Source organism: Sphaerodactylus townsendi, linkage group LG07 (genome assembly GCF_021028975.2).
Source record: "Sphaerodactylus townsendi isolate TG3544 linkage group LG07, MPM_Stown_v2.3, whole genome shotgun sequence".
In the NCBI taxonomy this organism is placed as follows: domain Eukaryota; kingdom Metazoa; phylum Chordata; class Lepidosauria; order Squamata; family Sphaerodactylidae; genus Sphaerodactylus; species Sphaerodactylus townsendi.
Window position 1 is genome coordinate 77,911,728 of NC_059431.1, and position 27,457 is coordinate 77,939,184.

At 42.5% G+C, this 27,457-nt stretch overlaps 1 protein-coding gene across 1 annotated transcript in view; it reads right to left on the reverse strand.

Moving 5' to 3' along the window:
* PGM5 (phosphoglucomutase 5) overlaps nucleotides 1–27,225 on the reverse strand; it is a 69,672-nt gene extending 42,447 nt beyond the window's left edge. Inside the window, exons 1-6 of the mRNA XM_048504613.1 lie at nucleotides 26,520–27,225; nucleotides 10,347–10,509; nucleotides 9,300–9,446; nucleotides 7,452–7,577; nucleotides 5,685–5,875; nucleotides 3,980–4,134 (exon numbers count right to left, since the gene is read on the reverse strand). Coding sequence (XP_048360570.1) covers nucleotides 3,980–4,134; nucleotides 5,685–5,875; nucleotides 7,452–7,577; nucleotides 9,300–9,446; nucleotides 10,347–10,509; nucleotides 26,520–26,780 — 1,043 coding nt within the window. The 5' untranslated portion in view covers nucleotides 26,781–27,225. The remainder of the gene's footprint in view (nucleotides 1–3,979; nucleotides 4,135–5,684; nucleotides 5,876–7,451; nucleotides 7,578–9,299; nucleotides 9,447–10,346; nucleotides 10,510–26,519) is intronic.
* Between the last annotated feature and the right edge of the window lie 232 nt (nucleotides 27,226–27,457).

A 27,457-nucleotide genomic window follows, 5' to 3' on the forward strand; every position in this document is an offset into this window, starting at 1 on the left:
TCGCTGTGACGCACAGCCTTCCGGCCAATCAGGCAACAGGCTCCTCCATTTTGTTTAGGAAGGGTGTCCCCATCAGAAATTACACGACATGAAGCTATGTGCTGACGTAGACACGAGGCAACATTTCTTTTACAATGCAAAAACTGCAACAATTGAGACGTGTGCACAAGGCAACGTCCCAACATTGCTCCCTTTGCTCAAGCTCCACAGCTCTGCAGCGCCCATTCACGGCAAAGTGCTGCTGAGTGCACAGACTTGCGGGGAACATAGGCAGTGGAAAACGAAACTGATTTTTGCTTTCACTTTTCAGTCCAATCAGGTCGCAGCGGGGAGGTGCGTGCGCTTTGCGCATGTGCAAACTTTCTTTTCTATTTCAGCCAATCAGAAGGCTCGATTGCTGCGGGACACTTGCCTGGGACCCCACGTTATTTCGTGAATGGCAAATGAGTGGGGAACAAGTTCTCCGTGCTCAAAAGCTGCGGAGGCTTTTCTATGTGGGGTAGCTGCGGGGTGGCACACAAAAAGAGGTAAGTGGGGAAAGGCCCCAGGTTTTCCTGAACAGGCTCCCAGTTTTGGTTCTGATATGAAGTAAATACGACTGTATGGAATCCTTGCATGGGCAGTCACAGGGTCAATGAGGTGATAGTATGTCTCTATTTCATTTTTCAAACATGCCCCATAAGACCCAATTCTTCTCAGACAGTCAAGGATCAACGCGTTTTTGGGAAACTGAAGTAAGGCTACAGAGCATAATAGACTGCAGTGGACATGTTGCTGCTGCAGTTTCTCTTACTGAGAGAGTCTGAAAGCGTAGAGCCTTGCAATATTCTGGTGGGAAGAATTTGGGAGTTCCTGGAGGGGTTTCAGGTGCAACTTCAGTCATGCTGCTCAGATGAGCATCCTCATCAGACTTTGTCATCCTTATGTTGCCCTTATGTTCCATGTAGCATTCAGGAAGCTGCGCATCAATTTTGAAACACAAGCCAGCTCATTCTTCAGTATTTCACAGAGATTCAGTCAGAACTAGTGTAGGACGATGCTGTTATTCCAGGAAGAATCCAGAGTCAAAAACCAGAACTATGCAATATATATGGGGGATGATCTGAGGAACTAGCTGAGCTTTCAAAGAGCAATCCCTGCAGCATCAGTTTTGTGGGAGGAATCTTCCAACAGTTTGATTAACACATTCAAGAATAAATCCTAACTGACAGATCCCTGGATAGTCCTGTTCAAGCAAGGTGATACTTCAGACAACAGCTTCGTTAGTGAGTAGGCTGAAAACCAATCACACTTTCAGTGTGTCAGTAAGGTACACTTGGGGATGAAAGGTTAGCAATGATTTAAGGCAAGTGCCAACACATCATTCAGGCAGCTGAACAGGGTACCTGGGTGGGACTTTGTAGGTGCGAGAGGCTTCATACAACATGAGTTAAGTGACCACACAATCCTTTTCTACAGTCACCTGCAGGGCCAAATGGTACAGTTCTGGTTCTCTACCTGCAGGATATCAATCCATCTTGGGGACATCTCTGTCACATATTTGGTTCGGTTAGCCCAGATAAGACAAGGAGTTTGAGCAAACTCTCCAGTGCTGAGATACACAACTCGTCAGGGAGAAAAGTTCAAAGTCAAGCTAGTTGCCAAAGGGTCAAAGAAAGGCCACAGATCAATGTCTGGCTAGAAGTTAGGATTCGGTGGGGGTCCTAGGCTAGGCAGAGGTGTAGCTGAAGTAAAGCCAGAAGCCAGAATTCACGATAGTCCGGAACAAAGGCAAAGTAGGAGGTTAAACTACTAAATATCAGGAACCAGGATTACCAGACTAAACAGTCTTCATATCACAGACACGTTGTTTCAGCTGAAGACAGTAATTTTATACCTACAGGCTAGGTCTTTTCAGACACTTCCGTCAGCTGATCCCAGAAACCCTCACTGGATCCCTCCAGGTGAGGTGTGCTTCCGTAGCTGACCACCTTTAGAAGGAAAATATGATGCAGGGAAGATTGGACCAGCTGCTTGCTCTGAAGGCAAGAAACTCAGCTGGCCAATAGAACGGATGCAATTCCTCCTTTAGTGGCCATGCATCCGGAGAAGATCAGCGAAGTCACCAGAACCCTGAGGATAATAACTCTAAAGATATTTCTATTATCCTGGCACAAGAGTATTTATAGCAAATTCATCCTACCATGATTTGAGAAAGCTTACCTCTGAGAAAACTTAGAGTTATCAGTATTCTACAGATAAATTTTGGCAGCTTTGAATTAAAATTAAAATCGACATTAAGAAGAAATAGTGCCTGCTCTTACACTGAAGAACAGCCTCTAAACCTCTAAATATAAATATTATCCCTTATCTTTGACACATTATTCATTTTCAGTTGCTATCTACAAAGAGTTCTTGGCTCAAAGTATATAGCCATTAATATGCTCAGCTGAAAACTAACCTAAAGAAGAAAAGAAAATTCTGTATGCATAAGAAATACAGGTTTTGTAATGATGGTGTGAAGGAACGTACTCATTATTACAAGCTGTGATAATAGGATTGCAGACAGGCCTCCAAAAGTACCATTGGCTTTTCCAGTTGGATATAAGTAAATGCTGGATGAGACTCCATTTAGCTGAAGTACAACATTAAAGGCAGCAGAAAAGAGTTGGGCTTGACTCCTTGACAAATGTGTCAAACAGCCCCATCCAAAAGGCCAGGTAGCTGCCTGCCCTGCCACTCCCATACAGGCTTTCCAGCAGCATGGGGGGGCTTGAAAAGCAAAAAAGTCTCCCTACACTTTTTGATGGCATAAGACTAAAGCCCCAGCCGCCAGTGTAACGTGGCTATTGGCCAGGGGGAAGCTGACTAATGTCAGTTTCTCCCTCAGCCGCAACCCCACCATGCTGCTGGTGGCAGGGGCGCTGGGATGCTGGCACCGCAACCAGCACTGAATGCCAGCGGTCACGTGCTGATGGAATCCACCCCTCCACCAGGGAGAGCAAATCCGCCAGCACAGCGCTGGCACCACTCCAACAGGTAGATTTCCCCCACTGTGATGGGGCTGTAACTCAGTGTTTTTAACCTGTGGATTTTGAATCAAAAGTGAGGAAAAAAGTCAGTGAAAGCGGGTCCTATGTTTTTTTACAGTTTTATTAATTTTTACATGATGTATTGTTGTTTTTTAGTGTACCACTGTACCAAATACATTTTGACTTGTTGTTATACTGAAAAGGTTGGAAAATTCTGGCCCAGCTTACTTACTCTAGTTACATGTCCAGAAAACATACCCCGACAAAAAGTTAACATCCAAAGACAATTCACACCTTCCTATATATTTGCTTAAAGAAGAAACAATCCTGAATCACATGACAGTTAGAGGTAACCTCTCCTCTCCAAATCACTTGATTCAAACTGCTACAGTAATAAAACATATTCCTTCACTAATTTATTAGTAGAATTTACTAGATTTAGATTCAAGGACTTTATTTAGCAACCACTTATCATTCAACTCCAAAAAGAATTAGAAAATAAAATTTTAATGTAGCCACAATTGCGATTCTGTTGCTAAAACTGGCACATCACTGGGCTTGTATGACTAGACAATATACGCTGGATGTGTTGAAGAGTGCTGAAGTGCTTACAGACTGTCCTTCTGGTGAACCAGAGTATTGGCACTAACACTGCCATTAGAGGAAATGTTTGCACAGTGAATTATCTAGAGAGTGACATCTTTAGAATTCACAGCAAAGCTGCCTCAGATAAGAGAGACTGGGGGGGGGGGGGGGGCGGATGTACTATCTCTTCCACTTAGTATGTAGAGAATGAGATAGTGGCTAACATTCTTCCTCAGTCACATGAATTCCACCATGACTATAACTTTGACGAACAGCAAGATTAGACTGATTTCCAAAACAGCCAACATATTAATCAACAAAACTCAACCCTTGGTGTACCACCATGAGATTGACTACATTAAGGAATCTTCTCCCCTGTTTACCTGTCCAGTGCAGTACTGGTTGGCATGCTCCTACCAAAGCCTCGCACGGGCATCTGACAGAAATATGGAATGCAATGGAGATTGGCAGCAATGATGGCCAGCGAATCAGAAGGGTTCACAAAAAATCCATTTTGACCCAAGATCATGTAGCGGTCCTGGAATAGAAAAGAAAGCAGAGGGGTGGAGGAATAAATTAAGTAGAGGAGTTCAGCCATAACACCACTGCAAAAATATATCATTTCCATGTCATGCTTTCTCTCCCCATCCAGCAAAGGGAGACCATGGCTCCAGACTGTCTCGAGGCAGTAAGATACCGGGATGTGTATTTCCTGTGAAAATAATCTTTCCACTGATTAGACCTGGCCCAGAGCTCATGGGGGATTGTAACTGTCTGTCTACCTCTCTCCCTCTCTTGACAGGGGTATTTTTAATAGGGGCTCAGTTTCACTGCTGTGTTAGACCAGACTCAAAAGACTGATGAGGTACATAAGAGAAGATGTGTTGAAAATATATTTTAATGAGAGCCCAAAAAATACAATGAGACCCAACCTCTTACTTCCCCTCTTAATAACCATGAATGAGGCCATCCACCATTCCTTTTCTATCTGTTTTGAGCCCTGCACAGAAAAAGGAAAGCCTGCCTGATAGGAGGCACAATCCTAGGGAGAGATCGGACAGGTATAAATTATTCCTTCACTCTACTGCGTTGCAAAAAGGAAGGTACAAAAAATAGTTCAAAGGGGCAGAGTTTCATTTAACTTGCAGTACTAAATTATGATGGCAGTACTGGGTTCCTTGCAATGGAGCACAACCTAGAAGATCTGTATTCCCCATAAGAATTAAATGTACCCTTGAAAAAGTAACATCTTGGTTTTCTGAATAAGAAGAAATATTTGTGTAAAAGAGCTAGATTTGAATCCAGTAGCACCTTAAAGACCACAAGATTTGGGGGGTATAAACTTTTGAAAGTCATACTCAAAACCTTATCCCTTGAAAATCTTGTTGGTCTTTAAGGTGTTACTGGACTCTACTCCTACAGACCAAAACAGCTATCCTCTGAACCTACGTTTGTATAAGCCCCTAACCTTATTGCTTTATTCAATAAAAGAAAAGGCTTCTAACCCTCATAATTGCTAAGAACTTTGAAACTTGCCTGTGAAGAATGAATGAAGATGCTGAGATTTTCACTGAATTTTTTTCCTAAACTGTTTATGTGGCATTGCTCCTGTTACACAGGTTGTTATTCCCTCTCTGGAAACTTCAATTTCATAATAACAAAACAGATGCATGAGTATTCATCATGCACAGCAAATTATATGTGGAATTCCATATATATGATGCTTTAATAAGTTAATACACAGTGAAGCAATATGTGGAAAACATTATCCTGTGCGAAACAAGCCTCATTTACCCAATACTGTGAGCTGGTTCATAGTTTTCACTTATGGTTTCAAAGGCTTTAATTTGGCCTTCCAAAGTCCGCAAAACAGCATATTCTGAAATTTTAAACAATATCGAATTCAATATTGAGTAATACATGAAAAACTGGGCTAGTCATGAATAAAATATGCGATTTTCAAGGACACAAGAGATAGCCTGACAACCTTTTTTCTTCTGAACGTACAGGAAAGCTTGGGATTTTTTTAAAAGCTCATTCTGAATATCACAGATGAACCAACAGATGCGCCCTTGCCCAAATACTTACTCCATCAGCATCAAAAGCAGCTCCAAATCTATACTCTCCTCCTTTCATTGCCTCCAGTAAAGAGGTTGCATATGTCAGGTTTGGGTCAGGATACTGGCCTCCAAAATCCTCCAGAGGAACACAGTCCACTGCGGAATTAGCAGGAGCTCCTAATTCATCACACAGGATTCTTCGGACATAAGGACCCATCACTGTAAAAAGAATTTACATTCATGTATCAAGACAGCACATACACCTCAAACCTTTATATTCATGCAATACATGGGCATTTTATGATCACTAGTAGCCAGGGTAAGTTCAGAACAAAGCATACAGACATCTACTGAATGAGACAAGACCTCCATTTGAAATGGCTAGTACCACAGGAATCTATGAATACACCTACACAGTTCCACTAAGTGGAGTCTCTCAGTCTTAGTTAATGATGAGGCAGCATTTCAAAAAATCTTTTAAAAGCTATTTTTATATTAACCGTATTAGATTAATGTAGTGTAGTGCTTAAGCCTTAATAATTAATACCTTAGAAAAAGATAGGTTTACAATAAATAGAGGTCAGGTTAGTAAGATATAATTGAAGCTTACTGATTGCCAACAGCAGTAGAAGCAGTCAACCAAGATGCTATCTTAGATGGTATTTTTATAGTGATGTTCTAGTAACAGAGACCCCTACTCCCATCTTTCAAGTCACCTGGCCAGGAAGAAAGATGCCTTTAATGCCTGCCAATAGGGGAGGCCTGATGAGTGAATTACATCCTCCATTGAATTGCAGGCAGTAGATTTTGGAAGATGTCACAATGGTCCAACCTTCAAGGATACTACCTAGTCTCTAGGTCTCCATTCCTTGTTTTGGATAACACCTCCTTGCTTCTTCCTGTGATAAGAGTGTAACACTGTAGCTAGTTTACTGTTTTATGGTGTCCACATGGCCTTCACTAGGCGACTGTTATTCTTTTGGATGATGGGGTTGTCCTTAAGATACCAAGTATTAGTATTACCATACTAAAATCCCCACCTCTTTTAAATCATCACCTGTGCATTGGCATGTAGTGGCCTTAACCTGTATTGATATCTAAAGGGATGGATCGAAGTAATGTAATCAATAATGCATTAATGATGTACTAATGAGTGATGAATGTACTCCCATATAATTAAGAGCCTGAGATGTATGCTTTGCCTTGGTCAGGGAGCCTATTTTTGCTGCAGCTAAAATAAAATCTTTTATTCACTTCTCACCCCTGGAGTCTCTAATTGGGTCTGGGGTCTCTGGAGATCTGAGTCATGAATCGAGATATCAATGTCAATTCTTTCACAGAAGCCATTTGCTCCTGTCTGTTAAGATAAAGAGAAGCTATGCCAAATGTGCACAAAGGTACATGGTACACTGCATGTTTAGAAGTGTCTGCACGGCAGGCATCCTACACATGGAAAACTACTGACACGCAGATACTTCTCAGATTTATTTGACTACACTCTGAAGTGCTATTTTTAATAAAAGTGGAATCAAACACGTTTGTATCTATTCCCACTAAAAACACACCACAGGAATTCACTTATGGTTGCCAGATTGGTCTGATCTTTAAGAGGCACCCTTTATTTCAAAACTGCCCATAGAAGAATATTACAGTCCTATAAATATTAGTGATGCCCCTTGTTGCATATATAGAAGAAATACTTATGTGTCCTCAGAGATTATATTCAAACAATAAACACACTACATATTTTGAGGACACTTCTCCATTCTGCCACTTCAAAATTCAGTCTCCTTACCTCCATTCATAGCATCAATCCTTATTTTAAGCTGGTCTGACTCTGTTAGCAAACTTCGAATCGCACTGAAGTCAAACAATGTCCGCAGCAGGCTGAGGTACACTTCCACAGAATCTATTATCTCAACTGAATAAATAAGGCCAAAAAATAATGTCTTGTTAATCAATGCATTTCATCTATGAATAGCTGAAAATCCATTGCACAAACCATCACATACTTGGGACCCAATTATGACCATTTACACACTTGCATTCTGCCTCGCAGCCAAATTACCTTTCCTTCACTGTACACTTTCCTTTATGCATTGTTTTTTGCCCCTTCCAAAGCAACCACAATACAGAGCAGAGAGGTAGTGTAGTTTCCAAATGCTGGCAAAATGCTCCCTTTCCGTTTTGCCCACGAAGCAATAACAAGAAGCACAATTCTTTGTCCAGATTTTTTTACTCCTTCCTGCCTTCCCCAGCTCACCCACCAGCAGTTTTTCCTGCTCTTCTGACCCCATTTCCAAAGGATCAGAAGGGCTTGTTTTTTACAGGGGGTCTTGAATTGTGCAGGACTAACGTTGGAACATAGGACTGATCTACTGAACAGATACCAGGAAAAGGGGGGGAGGGGGAGGCAGCTCTTCTAGCCACCATTTCCGAAGGATCAGAAGGGCTCTGTTTGCATTTGTGTTTTTATACGCTGCAGCTCTAACGCTGGAGGGAAGGACTGATCTATTAAGTTATCAGATGCCAGGAGGAAAAAAGACATGCACAATATAAACTTTTGCCCCAGTTGAACTGGTAGGAGTATTTCAGATAAGAAGAACAGGACCCTTTTGAAAATGCAAAAGTGCAGGCAAAAAAACTCTGCTCCTCCCCTATTTCTGGTGTCTTCCTAGTACCGTGGTGGCGAATTGGCCATGCCAGCAGGGGCTGATGGGAATTGTAGTCTATAACATCTGGAGTGCCAAAGGTTCGCCACCACTGTCCTAGTAAATAAAAACTGTTGTTATGGACCAGCTTGTCACTGCTGAACGGATCTGAGGCCTCAGTACTCTAGTCCAATCTCTTGTGTACACCAAAAACCATGGGGAAAACTCCACTATGAAGCAAACAGCCTTGAGGCAACCAGTAAGTGCACAAAAGCCCATTGTCGTATGGCTTGTGTCCAAGGCAAGTATAAGCCATCAAGTGCTTTTTTATTACTCTCAGATATCATAAACTGCCAATTACTGTCAAGTTCTGAGAGATTCCAGAAGTAAGTCAAATCACATTTCAGAAAATAAAGATATGCAAGATTTCAGAGAAAGTGTCTATTCAAGCTTAGCTGATTACTGCTGCATGGGTTATAGCTCTACAATGCAGAATATTACTTCCAGTCAACGAACTGGATATGTCATAGTACACTAACTGCCAAATGTCTAATTTTGCAATGTTGGAAAAATTCTTTGCAATTCTTTGCAATTCTTTGCAATGTTGGAAAAACAAATTCCACCCTCTATACACCCAGTGCTGAAAGATCTGTGTTCCTGTCAGAATATACATTACTTGGATATCATCACTAGCATGAAAAGGTAAATATCAAGCTATTAGTACTGCCTATTCGTAAAAGTGCTCTGGAAGGGCCAGACTAGACCAATCTCATCAGAAGATTAGCAGGGATGGGAGACTCCAAAAGTCCAATATTGCTATGCAGAGGCAGGCAATGGAAACCACCTCTGGTTGCCTCTTACCTTGAAAACCCTTTAAGTTGGCAGCAACCTGACAGCACTTCCCACCATCATTTGAAAAAGTATACAAAAAGCAAGTTAGCTACTTTACTGTAACCCCAATGGAGACTCAAAATTGCAGAATCATATGGTACCTCGGAAAGGTTTGAATTTGTTCTCCAGATCAAATTCTTGTCTGCCTAGCCGAGATAAGTCAATTCTCAAATCAGGACAAATGGCATATTCTTCTAGGGTCTTGCTGATCTGGTAGATTTTGTCAGAAACAACATCAGGAGCTGGTCCTGAAAGACACATGTCCAGTAAATAATCTATCTATAATAATCCATGTATTCTAAAATGCAGAAAAATTAACAGCGACATATATCTGTAGCATCCCTAGGAAGTAACAGTATGATTAAACATAATAAAAAATATATACAAACTCAATCACATGTCAGATTTTTTGACCTCTATAGTGCTCCCCAACAAAATTCCTATAAAATCCACTGTGTCAACTTCTTGTGCCCTTGGCTTTAAATGCCCTGAAAAGACAAATTAAATATGTTGGGAAATGTCATACAGAAAAATAGTTTTTCTCCCTAGAACATGGAGGGTGTAACTCTCCTTAACACTGTTACCGATATATTTGCACATTTAAGCCCTATTGAACTAGCTGGATGCTCGTTTTGACGAGAAGGAAGCTGTACATCAAATCCTGGTACAACTGATTTTTGTGCAACATTGCTGCCCATAGCTACTGCTGGCCTGAGGCTTAACTTGCTGACCTTTTCCTGCAAGATTTCATGATACTCTGTGTATCAAAACAGTACTGTGTATGGAAACCTGGAAGACCTCCATGTAGAAAAAAATGGGGATTTGTAATAGTAAGTTCCACTGCATGTGCAAGAGAAACTACATTAACATTTTATATCCGGCAACATGTTTTGTTTTGCTTTTATAAAAAGGCAGCTGGCAATGTCCCAGGTCTTTGGAGCAAAGAACACCTGTGGATTTCCCTGAAAAACAACAAAATTAAGCTGCTTAGGAAAAAAGTCTCCCTTAAAATGCTTAAAAATATGCTTTAGACAACCACAGAAAACAGGTGATTACAGCCTACCGGTAATTGCTTTTGATTCCAACTTGTGTTTTTTAACTTTTCTAAGTTTGCAATGATACAGTGACCCATTAAAAAAAACACTTACCTCCATTGGCAACATTAAACTTAACTCCAAAATCTCCTCCAGGTCCTCCAGGGCTGTGACTAGCTGTCAGAATAATTCCACCAGCTGCTTTTATCTTTTGGATGATGCATGACACTGCAGGAGTGGACAGGAGCCCATTCTGACCAATAACCAGTCTTCCAATCTAGACAAAGCAGACAAAGGTGATGAAATCATATTGGATTAAAACGATTTACTGAGTTAAGTAACCTTAATAAACAATCAACCCGGGAAAATATTATAAAAAGGGAGTTTGATTCCCAATATATGGCTTGAAACCTAACACTGTTAAAATTATAACACAGAGGCCGTTTCCGCACGGCCGCCATGCGCCCCCACGCCGCCAAGAGTTCTGCCGGCGTGGGGGCGCAAGCGTGCGAGCAGGCCAAGCAGAAGCCCCCGCAGGAGAGGCGACCCCTGGAGGTCGGAGGACAGTGTGGGCGGGGCTTCCACGGCCAGCAGGCGACGACGGAGACATCGTGAGTGGGGCGGAGAAGGGAGACAGCGTCTTCCCCCCCAACAACAACCCTTTAAAGGGTTGTTGTTTAGGGCGGCCTGACGCCGCCCGGGGGGGGCGCATTGAGGTCGGCGCTGCTGCGTTGCAGCAGCGCCGCCTGTGCGAACGGCGGCCTGGGGGCGGCGTTTTTACCGCCCCCAGGCCGTCGTTTTTGGGCCGTGTGGAAACGGCCTGAGTTTATACAAGATGTGCTCAATATGCATCTTCCAAAACAAAGAAGGGAACTCTACCAGTAGATGGGAACAGTAATGCATGCGCAGCCAACACACGTTCATTTTAATAAATTATATCCCAAGTTCTATCCTCATCCAGGCCACCAAGGCAGCTGACAGATTAAAAACATGATAAAAAACCCTACTAAAACCCAAATAAAATACATCATTAAAACGATTTAAAACCAAAGCTAAAATATACACACATACATGCATGCACAACACCCTCCCTAAACCCTAATTAAAACATAGACTCGGAATGAGGCATTACTGAGGAAATGCCAGATGAAAAATAACACTCTTCACCTGCAGGAAGAAGATAGTAACATAAAGGAACAGATTAGTCTCGTGTCACTGGGGAGAGAGTTCCAGAGTCTTTGTGTCATGACTGAGAAGGCCCTTCCTCCAGGTTGCCATTCCTCTGATCTCAGAAAAATGGGGCACCTAAAGCAGGGCCTCATATGGTGACAATGGTGGTTGGGTGGGTTTGTAAGGGAGTAGACTGGCCTTCAGGTATGCTGTTCCCAAGCCATACACAACTTTAAAGGTCAACATCAGAACTTTGAACTGTCACCAGGAGGAGAACTGGGAACCATATGCAGACGTGTATCGGATTTGCAACCACATCACCAGTTTGGAAGACACTGATCATGCTGGATGTATCGTTGCTGAAGACTATACCACTGAGCTAAAATTTCATTCATCATCAAAAGGGCCACATATCTCAAACTGCTTTTTGAGTGAAACTCTACCAAAAATAAAATTAATAAAATACAGTCAGAATAATCTGTGTAATTATTAAAAAGGGCAAACATTCTGTAGAAACTATTTCATTGTTGACAGAGCTAATCATAAGTAATTTTTTAAAAATCGTGGTAGAACCAAACCTTGAGACGTGAGAAAAATTTGCTGTTAGGTATCCTGGTCACTGAAGTAACTCTAACTAAAAGTAATAAGAAAAACCTGACCCTATGCAACCAGCGTTGTTGGCACTACAATTGGGCCGATCACATTTTCAAATGCACAAAGGCATCTGAAGTACAAGTCCAGGTAGAACCCAACAGAAATCAGCAAATCCCCATGAAGATGCAAGAATCTAAAACATGCAAGTTTAGTTCTTTAATTGGCATGAGAGAGAAAACAGACAGCAACTGCCTTTCACAGTGGCCTTTCAGCTGGATCAAAGAGTTGACAGACTGCTACAACCTGTAGCTGTCTCGAGTCAGATTTCTGAGTTAAAAATAAAAGCCAGGAGTACAGTACATTTCAGTACACTTGGCTTGCAAGGGTGCATTTGTCAAAAGTAATGTGAATTGAAGCAGAAAGGGTTCAAACATAGGAAGTCATTTTTTTAACATGGCAAAATTTCAGTATGCTGTTATTAAATACTGACATGATGTGTTTATCATCAATGAAGGCCATATTTCCAGTTTCACAACTGTTGTTCAGGAGTCTAGTGTTATTCAGTTATTCAATATTAATTTATTTATATGCAAACTTAAAACACAGCAATCATAAATTTAAATGTTTACATCCTTAAGACAGGAGGTATTCAACATTCTTAGAGAAGATTACTAAAGAACGGGACATATTCCTACAGAACATTAAAGAGTCCTGGGAAAATTGATTTTTCTCCTTTAAATGCCAAGAGATCACTGGGAAAAAGTTATTTCCAACTATCTCCTTCTTCTGGATGAGACGGAGATACCCTTGGGATTCCTCTTATCACCAGCTGGTATGCAGCAAAAGCTTTGGAAACACAACAATTCTGCACAAAGAACAAACAGGCTTGCTATGGTCTCAGTTTTCATACGGAGCCAACAACAGTATCACTTCATATGCCAACAACAGCATCATTTTAAAGCAAACAAGAGATGTAAGGTTCGAGAAGGGACAAAATGGGAAAGAAGGAAGGAAAGATAAGTTGAGATACGGTCACTTTTTTAGAAAAGCAAAGAGCAAAAAAAAGAGAAGGAACATGAAGCTGATGAAGCAAACTAAGGAAGGAATGAAAAAAGCCTTTGCCATGGTGCATTTTAGGTAGATACACTCTTGTTTGAAAATGACAGAGTTTAACCTATAATGTTTGGAAGAACAATTGCATTTGAGGAGTAGAAGATTTACACTTTATTATTGGTTTAAAACTGTTGCTAAATTGGAAGTCTAATATTAATGATGATTCAGGTTGTTGCTGATGAAATCCTAAACTGTGGCAACTTAAGACAGGAATAATGGGGAAAGGGAAGGAAGCACGTGATTCTATGCCTTGGTCTCAACGGTCTTAGAACAACTAGTCCAAACTACAGACAGATATTAACTGAGAAAGAGATGTAAGTAAGAGAGCAGAGAGTAGCAGTAACATCCTAAGCCAGTGATGGTAAACCTTTTCGAGACCGAGTGCCCAAATTTAAACCCAAAACCCACTTATTTATCGCAAAGTGCCAACATGGCAATTTAACCTGAATACTGAGGTTTTAGTTTAGAAAAAACGGTTGGCTCCAAGGCACACACTACTCGGGAGTAAGCTTGGTGAAGCAACCATACAACACTTTGAACGGGTCGTGCCCAGTAGCCCAGGCCAGCCTGTGTGTGTGTGTGTGTGTGTGTGTGTGTGTGTGTGTGTGTGTGTGTGTGAGAGAGAGAGAGAGAGAGAGAGAGACGGTGATTTTCCACGCCCCCACAAGACGAACTCTGTGCGCGCATGCCCACAGAGAGGGCTCTGAGTACCATCTCTGGCACACGTTCCATAGGTTCGCCACCACTGTCCTAAGCAGATATACAGCCCACTGACTTCAATGGATGTAGAAGAGTATAGCTCTGCTTGCCCTTACCGAGATAGCCCAAGCTAGCCTGATCTCACAGATCTTGAAAACTAAGCAGAATCAGTCCTGATTAGTATTTGGATGGAAGACCACCAAGGAATACAAGGGTCACTGCGCAGGCAATGGCAAACCACCTCTGAATGTCTCTTGCCTTAAAAACCCGATGAGGTTGACATAAATTGGTTGTGACCTGATGGCAAACAAAACAAATTAAAGCAAAATAAACTCTGTTTGGGATGACACTGGGAAGTTCACAAAAGGCTTTTTAAATAGGGAAGACTGGAAAAGCGAGAATACAATGGACCGAATTAGAGGTAACTATCCAAGCAGAACAGAAGAAACCTTTGTTGCTAGACTGAGAAGCTCTGCGTGCATTAATGTAGACCTGGATTTAGGGTTTTTTTCCTCTCTCTTTTTTGTGTTTCCCTTTTTGTGTGTCTCCCAACAGAAGTCCAAATGATACCGATCAATCTTGCCAACTGCTGAACTCACTCAGATGAAAGTCCTATCAAACCCAATGTAATTCCCTTGGTAGATGAAGGGAATGGTGTGGGCGTAGCATACCTTGATCTTAGTAAAACTTTTGACATGGTGCCCTATAATATTCTCGTAAGTAAGCTAGTGAAATGTGGACTAGACAATGCTACTATTAGATGGATTTGTAATTGGCTGACTGACCAAACTCAAAGGGTGCTCATCAAGTGACTAGTGGGGTGCCACAGGGTTCTGTCCTGAGCCCAGTGCTATTCAATATTTTTATCAATAACTTGGATGATGGAATAGACAGCATGCTAATCAAATATGCAGATGACACCAAATTAGGAGGGGTAGCAAATACCCCAGATGACAGTGTCAGAATTCAAAATGACATGGACAGATTGGAGAGCTGGCCAAAACAAATAAAATGAATTTCAACAGAGATAAATGTGAATACTACACTTATGCAGAAAAAATGCACAGATATTGGATGGGTGACACCTGGCTACTTGTGAAAGGGATCTGGGAGTCTTAGTAGACCACAAACTGAACATGTCAGCAGTTTGATGCGGCGGTCAAGAAAGCCAATGCGATTCTGGGCTGTATCAATATTTTGTCTAGATCGAGTATAGTGTCTAGATCAAGGGATGTAATTGTACCTCTCTATTCTGCATTGGTTAGACCTCACCTGGAATATTGTGTACAGTTCTGGGCATCGCAATTCAAGAAGGATATTGACAAGCTGGAACAGGTCCAGAGGAAGGCAACCAAAATGAGCCTACGACCAGGAGTAATGGGTTCAAGGTGAAGGAAAAGAGATTCCACCAGAACATCAGGAAAAACTTCCTGACAGTAAGGACTGTTCGACAGTGGAATGCACTACCTCGGAGTGTAGTGGAGTCTCCTTTGGAGGTTTTTAAAGGGAGGCTGGATGGCCATCTGTCAGGAGTGCTTTGTTTGTATGTTCCTGAATTTCAGGGGGTTGGATTTGAGGGTTCTTGGAGTTTCTTCCAACTCCATGATTCTAACAGCATATCAGGCAAAGAAAGACGAAGTATGAGAAAAGATCATTCATTAGGTTTTTATTTATGTTGACATTCAGGTTATCTTTGATTGTGTTCAAATTCAAATTCAAAGCTGAAGCAAGATAACATGGTGTTACATCAGGATAGAAAACCAAGTATGCTGCTTTAATGTATCGTTCTGATCAAGGTCACTTTCACTTCCAGACATCTGATGTTTGATAAATTAATTTTGCTGCCTGCTAATAGGGCAGAAATAAACACATACACTAACCACCCTGCTACCTGGAAACTATTAAACTCTGAGCAAACAGTCATCTTCAATTGAAGACCTTTAATGATATATTTATAATGGCTTCATTATTCCAAGAAACTGTATCTGATAAAATAATTACAATTATGCTCTGAATTGGTTTGCAACAATTTTTATCCTTTTATGGTTTCTTTCTCTTTTTTTTGTCTGCGAAGTTACTTTTGAAATCATGCCACTAGACTATTATAATCTTGCCTTCACTCAAAGCTTGCTGCCAAATTGTACTAAAAGGGTGGGGAAAATACACTGAATTTCTTGACTGATTGCCATGGGCGGTTAGTCTAATTGTTTACTTGCACATAGTTCTTGTGCCAGAAACACATGACATATTTACAGTGTTTTTGCCTGTTTCTGTTAAGATCATAATAGAAAAAATGCTTAGGAAAGCTGCCATTCTCAGCAACAAATTTTGGTCCAATGTATGCAAGAGCATTTAAACAATGTTCAATGTGTTTCAGCAAAGAGCAATTGAATTATCCTTTAACAGGAAATACAAGTAACAAGATTGTACAGTTATATTTACAATTAGTAGAAAGGAAAACTGTTTATAAAATTATTTGGAGAAGGATTGATAAAGAGCGTGTGTTTAAGAACATAACCAAGGAAAGTTGGGAAGAAAAATACAACACACACACACACACACACACACACACAGAGTGGTGGGATTCAATGTGTGTGTTTGTGTGTGTGTGCGCGCGATTGTGTTAGCTATAGTTTACTTTTTCAGAACAGTCTCCACAAGCTTACAGAGCTTGCAGAGCCTGAGTCAAGTCTGAATCTAACTATCCTGTATCTTATTTTACCATACTGGAAATTTCTTTCTTCAAGGCCTAACAGCCATGCAGTTAATGTTATGCCGTGCTAAAAACTGATTTAACTATTGTAGCGGCTATTTATCTACCAATACATATATTTAAAGTAGATCATACGACAAGTCAAATTCTGTGTCCCTTGAAACACTCCAGCACTTATCTGTTCTGACACAGACTGACACAGACATCACTCATGAAATACAGGCTAGGCAACATTCACAAAACTACAAAAGCAGTTATCAAGCTGCACATGAACAGCATGAGCATTGGATAAATCCACCCACAAATGACAAACCACATCTCGATCGAGAAAAGTTATTGTTTAAATATATTTAATTATTTTTTATTTTATTAAATTTGTCTCCTTCCCAACCAGGGTCAGGCTCAGGGCAGTTCACAGAATTTAAAACACAATACAAAATATAAATCGCTGTGGCTAAAACCACGACCTTGAGATGGCAACAGAGTGAATTTCCAAATTACCATAATAAAACCAACACTGGAGAGGTTGGCATTAACAATCAATAAAGAAACTTAAATGATAAATATGATTGTGAGTCGGGAGGTCAGCAGATGAAACAGGGACAATGGGAGGCCTCAACCAAAGGCCCAGGTCTTGGATAGGGCTGCCCAGTACATATACATTTTACTTAACAGGGTTCTACTGCTATGACATTCATCTTAGTTAATAAATAAATTCAAACTGTGTAATAATTGCGTGTATGTCCATACCTAGCTAATGAAAACAGGCACATCCATTATTTAAAACTTTTTCCTACCCTAAGCATGTATAAAGCAAGGAGGGGATTTTAGAGCAAAAGAGATACTAAATTCTTATATCTCACCTATTGTTCCATAGCCTGTCCTATCATGAGTCCTATTATGGTCACAATGATTCCCTTCATTAATTAACTGAAACCTGTTGGGTAGCTTCTCTAGGAAAAGTGGGAACAAGCTAGCAAATAGCAAAGCTCCACTTAGAAGGACAGTGTTTCTTTTTCAAAAGCAATCACCTGTTTGGCTTAGTACCATCTGGTGACAGGAAAGAGCACCTATTCATGAAAGGGATGTGATTGCTGAAAAGGTGGTAAAACGTTTGAACGGTTACATTCTGCTTTCCTAGGAGCAAGTAAGGAGAGAAGAAGTTACTTGCTGGACAGGCCCTTGGCAGGCTGACAAGACTCAAGTGCTAAAAGCCAGTAACCAAAAGAATCAGTTTATTTGGGTTACATAAGCTTTTTGTGTTGTTTTATGAATTGCATTTTCTCACGTGCATGACATTTTCCAATTGCCTTTACTTTTCTTTAGCAAGGAGGTGCATCCAACTTCCCTTCTTATCCTGCTTGCTCCAAATAAAATAATAACATTTAAAGAGTGCCTGCTGTCCCAGACCTCTTGGGTGTAAAAGGACTGGTTGATACGTAGGCCAGTCTGAATATTTAACTGCAGGAGAGAGAGGGGGAGGAGGGGAGTCCTGGCAGACTCTGCCTCAGATCTCAAAGCAACAGGAAGTGGCAGCTGCCTGGAGAGAGAGTGTGTGTGCGGGGGGGGGGGAGCAATAACCAAACAAGCCCCAAAGAGTAGGGCTCTGGTTTCTCCGCTGTATTTCTAGAGAGGCCTACTGTGACACCCCATCACCACCACAGATGCTTTTCTCATTAACACCAGAACTGAGCTTGGCAGAGCAAAAGGAAACAATTAGAGCAGTGATTCCCAACCAGGGTTCCGTGGTACCCTGGGGTGCCATGAGCATGTCCCAGGGGTACCATGGCAATGCTACCAGTCCCCCTCACTTTTGCGGTGTCTTCCGCCGGTGCCAGCAAGGACACGGAGCTGGCCCAGGGGGCAGGACCTGCTGCAATGTCAGAAGCCACTTCCTGCCCCACAGTGCTTCCCTTTACCCTGGGAAGAGAAGGTGGGGGGGATGGCAGGGGTACCGTGAAATATGAAGAGTGAGGTCAAGGGTACTGTGACGTCGAAAATGTTGGGAAACACTGAATTAGAGCGTTACTAGACATGGGGTGAGTTCAATTCCCTTAATCTATTTATCCCTTTTAGCATTCAGGTCTGATTCTCCATTTGATATGTGACTGAGGCATACTCAAATTTGAACAAACTTCTCTGCCACAACCACATGTTAGCAGAGTCTCAGGCTATGGCAAAGCTGTATCTGAAGGCAATTCTCCCAGATTTAAATGCAACTATCCATTTGTTGGACCACAGTCTCTCAACAGAAGCATGTCTATGAATAAGGTAAATGCATAAAAAGTCATTGTGAAGCATTTGTTTGTGTGTTTGTGGAAGCTGTTTGCTCCAGTTTCAGCTGACAATACAAAAATCTCATAGCTAAACATATTGTTTTAGAGCCCCATCCTGGAGGGGTGGGAGGATCCATTGGTGGAAGTGGTGCATGGTTGCGCTGACAAATTTGTTCTGCCCAGGGCATTTACCCCGGTGGAAGGTTGATTACGCCGGCGTGTGGCCGCTGCCTCTCCTCCCTGCTAATTGGATTGCAGTGCCAGTCATGGCACCACCATAGCAGGGGCAGGTCAGGGAGGAGCTGACTTTCCCTCCTGGCCATTCACGGTGTTATGCCAGCGGCCAGAACTGTAGACTTATGCAACCCTTTTAAGTGGCATAAGTCTATTGAGTCTTATAGAGGATTCTCGGTGGCAGGGAGGCATTTTCGTTTTTTGAGCCTCCCCATGCCAACTGAAAGCCTTTTAGGGGGTGGCAGCCAAGCGCCTGGCTCTTGGATGGGGCTGCCCAGTATCCATAACTTTTGGTTAACTGCGTTCTATTGATATGACATTTATCTTAGTTGATAAATTCATTCAAATTGTGTACAAATTGCTCTTCAAGCCCAAACTTGGATAGTCAAAACACACGCCCAGCACCCCTTATTGAGCTGGAACTTGACAGATGGACAAGTAGAGTCTTAAACAAACAATTGTGTACAAATTGCATATATGTCCATGAACTGGTTATTGAAATGAATGAGTTTAGACCACAGTAACTCTCTTTAGAATGTCACTGTCACAAACAGATGTGAATGAAAGAAATACACACAGATATAGTTTTGGAGATCATATGAAAACTTTGCCTGTGGGGGTTGATCTAGGATGGCTCATCACACATGAAAATAACCATTTGTTGTAGTCACCAATCAATGAGCATGCATGTGTAAACAGAACCATATATACCTTTGTGCATCCAGGGTTGTATGACTGAATACATCCCAGCATTAAAGATATACTGCTGACTAAAAAGATGTTTGTCAAAGAGAAGTGTTTTAGTTCACTAGACAGAGCAGCATTTATTCACAGGATTCTGCTCTGCATTCTGAAACAGCACACTCTCAAGAGAGATGCAACCTGTCATTTTAATTAACATGTTACATGACATGTAGGGATTACAAAGAAGAAGGACAGTATCTCAGTAAAATTGGACTTGAACTGCTTAGGGCTTTATAGGTCACACCCTGAGTCAGATTTTCAAAATGTTGCACATTTTGTCAATGTACACTACTTTTTAAACAAGTTGTCTCAATATTTGTTATGTTTGGGAAATTAAAAGTGATCCTTCTGCCATTTTGAGCATCAACAAAACACAATCCAACTACTCTAAAGGGGTGAAAATATATCATATTGATTATCATTATATTCCATTGATCAATTTGTATTTTATAATACAATAATATTTTATAATAGACTTAGGACAAAAAAAAGTATTTTGCCAGAGTAACATTTCAAACATAGCTACTCCAGGCTTCTGCGCATTTTCAGGTCATTCTCTTGATTAACATGGAGTTGCGCTTTTTTTTTTGTATGTGAAAAAAACAGCTTCATAATCTTTCAGCCCATTAAGCTTTCCAATCATGCAAGTAAGCAGATGTCAAGCACAGCCCAGTCTTTGCTTTCTCTCCCTTACCACAGCCACCATCAAAACTGAGTGGCACAATGCAATGAACCAGAAACAAGACATAAGCAAGGACAAGAAACAGGCTATATAGGTTAAAGGAAAATTCTGAAAATTACAAATTATTACATCTAATAGCCAAATGTGGTCCCATGAAGATCAGAATAATACACAAGCAGGGGCATCCTGTGGCTAGGAAAACCCCAGGTTTGCAGAAAAATCCAACTTGCTAAAACACGGGGTGACAAATCCCCCAGAATGTTAGTGATGACGTCTGTATATACATTTAGGACTACACATGCACAAACTTTACCAAGTCAAAAAGTGGCAACCCAAAATGCCACATAAAACCACAGTGACTGCAACCAAAACGGAAAGGTAAGGTCAGCTATGGTTTGCCTCCTCCAACCACTTCCTTCTCTTTCCTCTATGCAAGGCAGCGTTTGAGGGGTTAATAAGAGAGGATGGGGGGGACTGTGAAAAGCAGGCAGGCATAAAAAAGGAAGAGCACAGAAGCAGGCAGGTAAAAGAAAGGAAGATAGAGAGAGGATTTATCTTCCCTTGAGATTCTTCATGGGTCTCCTTCCCGTCAACTCTAAAATTATAATGGCATCAAACAAGGCAGTTTTAGTCAACTCTGTAACAGTAGCATAACCCCATTTGTGAAGAGTATCAATACTTATGAAACCCACACGTCATGATGAATTGTGTTTACAGGCAGAGTGCTTTTCCTATTAGACTAATCAAGGCAGTTCCTTGTAGAGGAGCAGTAGTGTTACTGTTCCAGCTTGTAATATGAAGTTTCCACTCGTCCCGCTTGCATCTGATGTGGTATGAATAAAAGACTAATGGTCTGAGATCAGAAGAAATGAATGGTAAAGTCACAAAAGGGAACGGGCGTGACCTGTTGATCCCAGGGTCAATAATACTGTGTGGGTCAGCAGTGACATTTCATCATATTTTAGTCTCTCAAGTAGTGTTCCATACATAAAGCCTAGGGAACCACAATTTTTTTCCGTCTTTCTCTGTTTCTCCAAAGCACTGTAAGGTCTCACTAGTTCCCAAGTCGGCCTTCTCATAACATGGCATCCCTATATAAAACTTCAATCTTTCTCTCTGCAACAGACTGTCTCCCATAATAACTTCAGTTTATTTCTATTTAAACAGACTGTCATCCTGTAAATAGAAACCAGATGTACCTTAATTAACTAAATACAATTGCCAATGTTTGATCCAGGTGGGACCAGGTTTCTGGCATGAGAAAAAGAATTCCTGGGACTCTGGCTGCAAGCAGTCAGCTGGCACAGGGAACAAGATTTGGCACAGGGTCAAGAAGACTCTGAGAAGGTGGGGTGGATGAGGCAGTAGAAGCCAATCACGCAGAATCCAAACCAGTGCAAAGTGGGAAAGGATGCTGTTTTAATATTTTGCTGCCTATTAGAAAATCAATCACAGATGCACCCTGACCATCACTTTTTATTTTAATTGAGTAGCAAGGAATGAAATAACTCCTAAGCTCATTTGTGCCAGACAAAAACCATGCAACACACTTTAATCAAAAATCAAGCTCTTTAGATGTCATTCTCTAAACCAGGGGAGTCCAACTCGGGCACTTCAGATGTTCATGGACTACGATTCCCATCAGCGCCTGGCCATGCTGATGGGAATCGTAGTCCATGAATATCTGGGCACCAGAGTTGGACCCCCTGCTCTAAACTGTTCATTCCCAAGGTATACATCACCAAATCCGATTTCTTATTTTTATTAGAAAGTATGTATGCCCATTAGGCTGTCATCTCTCCATCCAGAACAAGATAAGGAAACAACCAAACTGCTGCAGTCTAAAGATATCAGACACCATCTGAGTGGAACACACTTTGGAGCCAACAGTGTATATTTCCTTTTCAATGCACGTTTGTTTCCGGACTATAAACATTAGTTTGTTTTGTAATCCAAGCATAGGATCTGGCAAATTTGATATTCCCACACACACAAAATATGGTTTCTAGAAATATTATGAGATTGAATTCAGTCTTAGGTTCTCCTTGAAGGAATACTTAATACATTTAAAATATAAATAATTGAAAAACTATGATAAATACATACTTGGCACATGGATTTGTTTGCCTATGTTGTTCTCCTGAACTGCTTTCTGGATTTGAGGGGGAGCGGGAGAGAGGTACCAGAGATGGGAGTGAGCGTGTTAGGAACCTACAACTTTTCATGGGAGAGAAAGCTCTCAAAACCCCATTGCTTCTAAGAAATCATGGGGAAATAAGTTGAGAAATGTAGATAATTTCATACATAGGGATACAATTGCAACCTATATGATCGAACAGTAGAATTCTGTGATTGAGGCTAATACATTATAGTATATTGTCAAAGAAATATAGAGGATAAAGTGGGTAAAGAATGTAAATATGAGTCAGTGCGCAAGAAGACAAATCAAATTAAACTCAGTGAGTACTGTGAAGTATCTATTCCAACCTATTAAGGTATGGCAATAAAACAGTTAAAGACAAGGTGTGAACAGGAATATAGGTCCCAGCATGTGAGAATAGGAGAACAACCATATAGTAGATTTACAGGACCCAGATTTTCTCCATTCTAAGCTCACTGATTTCAGATCTGCATAGGGTTGGGTACAACAAGTAAAACCATCAGAAAAACATTAATAAAGAATATGAAACAATATGAAAAAATTAAAAGGGATTAGAAGAGATTACAAAGCATAACAGCCACCTCCCTCTTTTATAAAATTTTCATTTTCCCCACATATTTCTTAACTTAGCTGGTGAATGCGTTTTATACTTAACAATGGAACCCTTCAACCTAAGTTATGCTGGCAGACTATCTGTCTTTTTTCCAGAGGCATAGCGCCAATAGGGCGTGCGGGGCACGATGCCCTGGGCAGAGCCGCGGTGGAGGCGTGGCCAGGCCGCCGAGGGGGCGTGGCAGGGGTGTTCCAGGGCGCGCGCGTGCCATGGGTGGAGTTTCCCCTCACTCCGCCTCTGCTTTTTTCTAGCAACTGTTCTTCTTTAATTAAACATGAACATTAAGATAGACAGAGATTCTGATATCCAAATATTACTTTGACATTGATTTTTAGATGGTGGGGGGAGATTTACATTTTGAAGATAGTAGGGTAGATCCAACCCATCCTCCAAGTAACCTTCCTCCAACGTTACTGACTCTGCCATAGAATTGCTACAAGATTGAACTCAGGTCATGGGGGGAGTTTAGACTAGAGTACCATAGCGGACCACTCTGCATCATGGGGTTTCTTTTTTTATATATAGAATTGCTACAAGTTTGAAGAAGGCTCCTTGGCCTGGAGGAAGACTGCAAACCTGAGGCAGAATGAAATGTGAGGTATATGTATGTAATTAGAAAAATTAAAAAAAAGTTCTCAGTAAAGTGGGAGTATAGGGGTCGGATCCACCTCGGTGCTTCTAAAACATCTGCCTTGGAACTTTGTGTTGAGACACATACAAATAATTTGAATGGACTTAAATAGACAAGATGGTAGCAGATCATGCCAACCAGGACCCCAAACAAGCATCTTGTTTATTCTTCTGTTTGTTGTCTAGTCCACTGTCATAACTGCTCTCTCACATTAACATAAAATAAGTTTGTTTGGGAATTCAAATAAGCCACACAATTATAAGTCTGTATTCAGCTGGTATGAAAAGGCTTGATCAATGAGGTGGGAAGTAATAAGCATTAGCAAATGCAATAGCTCTATTTGATGCCAATTATGCTGATAAGTATTTTAAAATATACTATTTATTAGGCTTTAGTCTAAATGTAGACTTTTTGAGCTTTGTTTTATTGTAATTTTTCATTTTAACAACTATGATGCTTGGAAACTACAGTGGGGTTTGCTTTTGAGAACACAATACATAAATATATTAAGTCAATAAAGTGCAGACAGATGGAGGTTGACGAATGGGTGGAATAAAGGTGAAACATGGGAATACATCAGGGATCCCTTTGGAGTAAACACAAGTTGCATGTACATAAGGTCAGCTAGCATAGTTAACACTGGTTCAAATCCCAGTTAAGCCACAAAATGTACTGGATGTCCTCGAGCTAACCACAGTCTCTTAGCCACCTATACCCTTTTCCACAAAAAGAATTAAGTAGAATTGAAACCTTATCCACCATGGACCGTCTTTGTTTTAGTACAGTGATGGCGAACCTATGACACGCGTGTCAGCACTGACACGCGTAACCATTTTGAATGACACGCGGCTGCATGCAGCCGCATACAAAGAAGGACGTTTCATCCTGCCAAGGGGCGGCTCGGAGGCCCCACTCCGGACTTGACGAGGCGGCAGCCCCCTCCTGTGTTCCCAGCCCAGTTGGCCCGACAGCCCTGTCATGGGCCCTGGCAGCAGCAGCAGCACAGCTGCAAGCTCAGGCGGAGGCGGTGGCGCCCATCATGGTCCCGGCCTCTGCAGAGGCCGGTTGGGCATTGTTGGGGCGGGGCGGGGCAGGGCACGGAGCGAGCTGCGTTGACGGCGGCAGCGCTCGTTTCAGCCCTGGCCTCTTTGGTAGGAGGCCAGGTGTGATGGGGCGGGGCACCGAGTCGGGGGAAGGGGGAGAAAACATGCCACAGCTGGCCGGCTGCGGCGTGGAAGTGAGCTGGAGGGCGGCGTGGAAGCAAGGCTGGAGGGCGGCGAGAAGGACGCTGCGGGGAGGATTGAAAGAGGGGCGTGGCGGGCGAGCAAGGAGGTGGCCAGAGGGAAGGAGCTAGGAATGGTGGAAGGTGGAAAGAGCGAGGGAAGAGAAGGGTGGAAGAGGACGTGGGGGAGCCAGCAGGGAGTGAGTGAGCTGGGGAACAGAGAGGGAAAGAGCAGAGACAGAGAGCTGGAGGAAAGCAGCAGAGAGGGAAAGAGGCAGATAGCTGATAGAGAGGGAAAGAGGCAGATAGCTGGGGAAAAGTAGCAGAGAAAGAACAAGCAGAGAAGGAGGCAGTGAGCGGAGAAAAGACCCCAGCAAGAGATCATTGACCATCATTACTGAGGTGAAGGCTGGGAGAGTCAAGGGCCTGTGCTATGGGTCCCTTTCCCCTGCCATTAGAAATCAAGAGGAGTGCCACCACGAACAGGAAATTTGGAGTGCCTGGAACTGATTACCAGACACTTTTAGCACTCTGAAAAATATAGCAATGGCTTTACTCACAATTTTTCCCTCTACGTACTTTTGTGAGACCTTATTTTCAGTGTTAAATAATATCAAAACCAACAAAAGAAACAGATTGACAGATGACGGTTAGTAGCGCTTGCTTGGCCTTGAAGTGTACAAAATACCAACCTTCAACTGAAGATTTAGCCAACGAAATTCAGCAGCAAAAAAGTCATTAATAGGCAGGTTAGTTAAAGAATTCCCCCTCCCCCTCACTTAACTTAGTTCACGGCACCCCACACAAGTTAAATAATATCAAGACCAACAAAAGAAACCGACTGACGAATGAACAAAGAAGTCACTAAGCAGGTAAGTTAAATAATTAGTTTTTGGTTTATTAAATACAGTTATATATTACAATTATACATTTTTGTTATTTAAACCATAAATATCACGAAATTATGGTTTATTTCTCGAAGTGACACACCACCCGAGTTATGCTCGGTTTTTTGGCAAATTTTGACACACCAAGCTCAAAAGGTTGCCCATCACTGTTTTAGTATATGCTCTGCTTGGGTCCTAGTGCCTACTTGGTTCAGAAGAAAAAGGATTTAGGAGGAGAAACATTCGTGGTGCCCTAAAATTCTTGGAAAGTCAGGATTATTGGGGGTTTTTTACTTTTAAAAAACCACAGCAGTTTTGCTTGACTCACAGCGCCATCCCAAACACAGTTTAACACTTCTAAACCCACCGACTTCAATGAACCGTGCAATACAGTTTAGGACTGCACAACTGCTCCGGATGAACGATCTCCCCAGGTTGTCTCCACATAATTAATAAACGGGGTCAGACCCCCCCCCCCCACCTGCCACAACCAGAACGAGAGAAAGGGCAAAATCAACCCCTCTCTGCGCGCCGCCTGCTCCCCTTACCCCGTTGGCCGCCGCCATCTGCACCACCACCTCGACGGCCGTCTTGCTGAAGTACCTGCCGTCGCTGCCCACCACCATGGTGCAGCCCTGGCGGTCGCGCAGGTCGATGGAAGAGAGCACGCTTTGGATGAAGTTGGGCAGGTAGTTCCGCTGGCTCTCGAAGACCGCCGTGGGCCGCCTTAGCCCCCCGCCGCCCGTCGGCCTCTGGTCCTCGTAGGGCACGGTCTGCATGGTGAGCACAGGGATCGGGCTCCCCTCCATGGCGCTTCGTCTGCGGCTGCGACCCCTGCGCCGCTTGCCCGACCTACGCGACCCCCGCCGCTTAAGAAAGTGGCTGCTCTGAGTGCCTTACATGTGAGGAAAGGGGCCGCCGCCGAACCCCGCCCGGGAGCTCCAGCCCCCCACCCCCCACCCTGGCGCCTCTTTCCCGCCCAGCTGGCCAGGCGCGTCTTCTAAGGGCTCTGCATCTCGCCCCAGGAAAGCAGCGTTTTTTGCTGCTGGGGAAGTTGGGCAGCTGCTCTGGGGCTGGCTTCGCTACAGCGCTCTGCGGAGCGACCCGCCTGCCCTTTTTGAACAAGGACACGAGGGGGCTGCCAATCTCCCCCCGGCCATCCTGCGGCCGCCTCCTCCCCGGCCAATAATAACCCTGGGAAGAGAAGCCAAGGATTGTTGTCTGCTGCCAGAGGAGTAACTGGAAGCGGAGGGTCGGGCTTTCTGTCTCTCTTTCTGTGTTCAAACACATTTGTTCCCGGGGATCATGTACTGTCAGTTCGCCAGCTTTCCATTTTATACAAAACTGCCCAGCCCTTTCTAGCCCTTGACAGCCGGCCTGCTGGGATTCCCACTTGGATAAGCTGGAAAAGGTGTTTGAACCACACAGGCACACATATTGTGCATTGGGGGGGAGGTGGGGAGGTAGTCCTTTTCTCCACGACTAA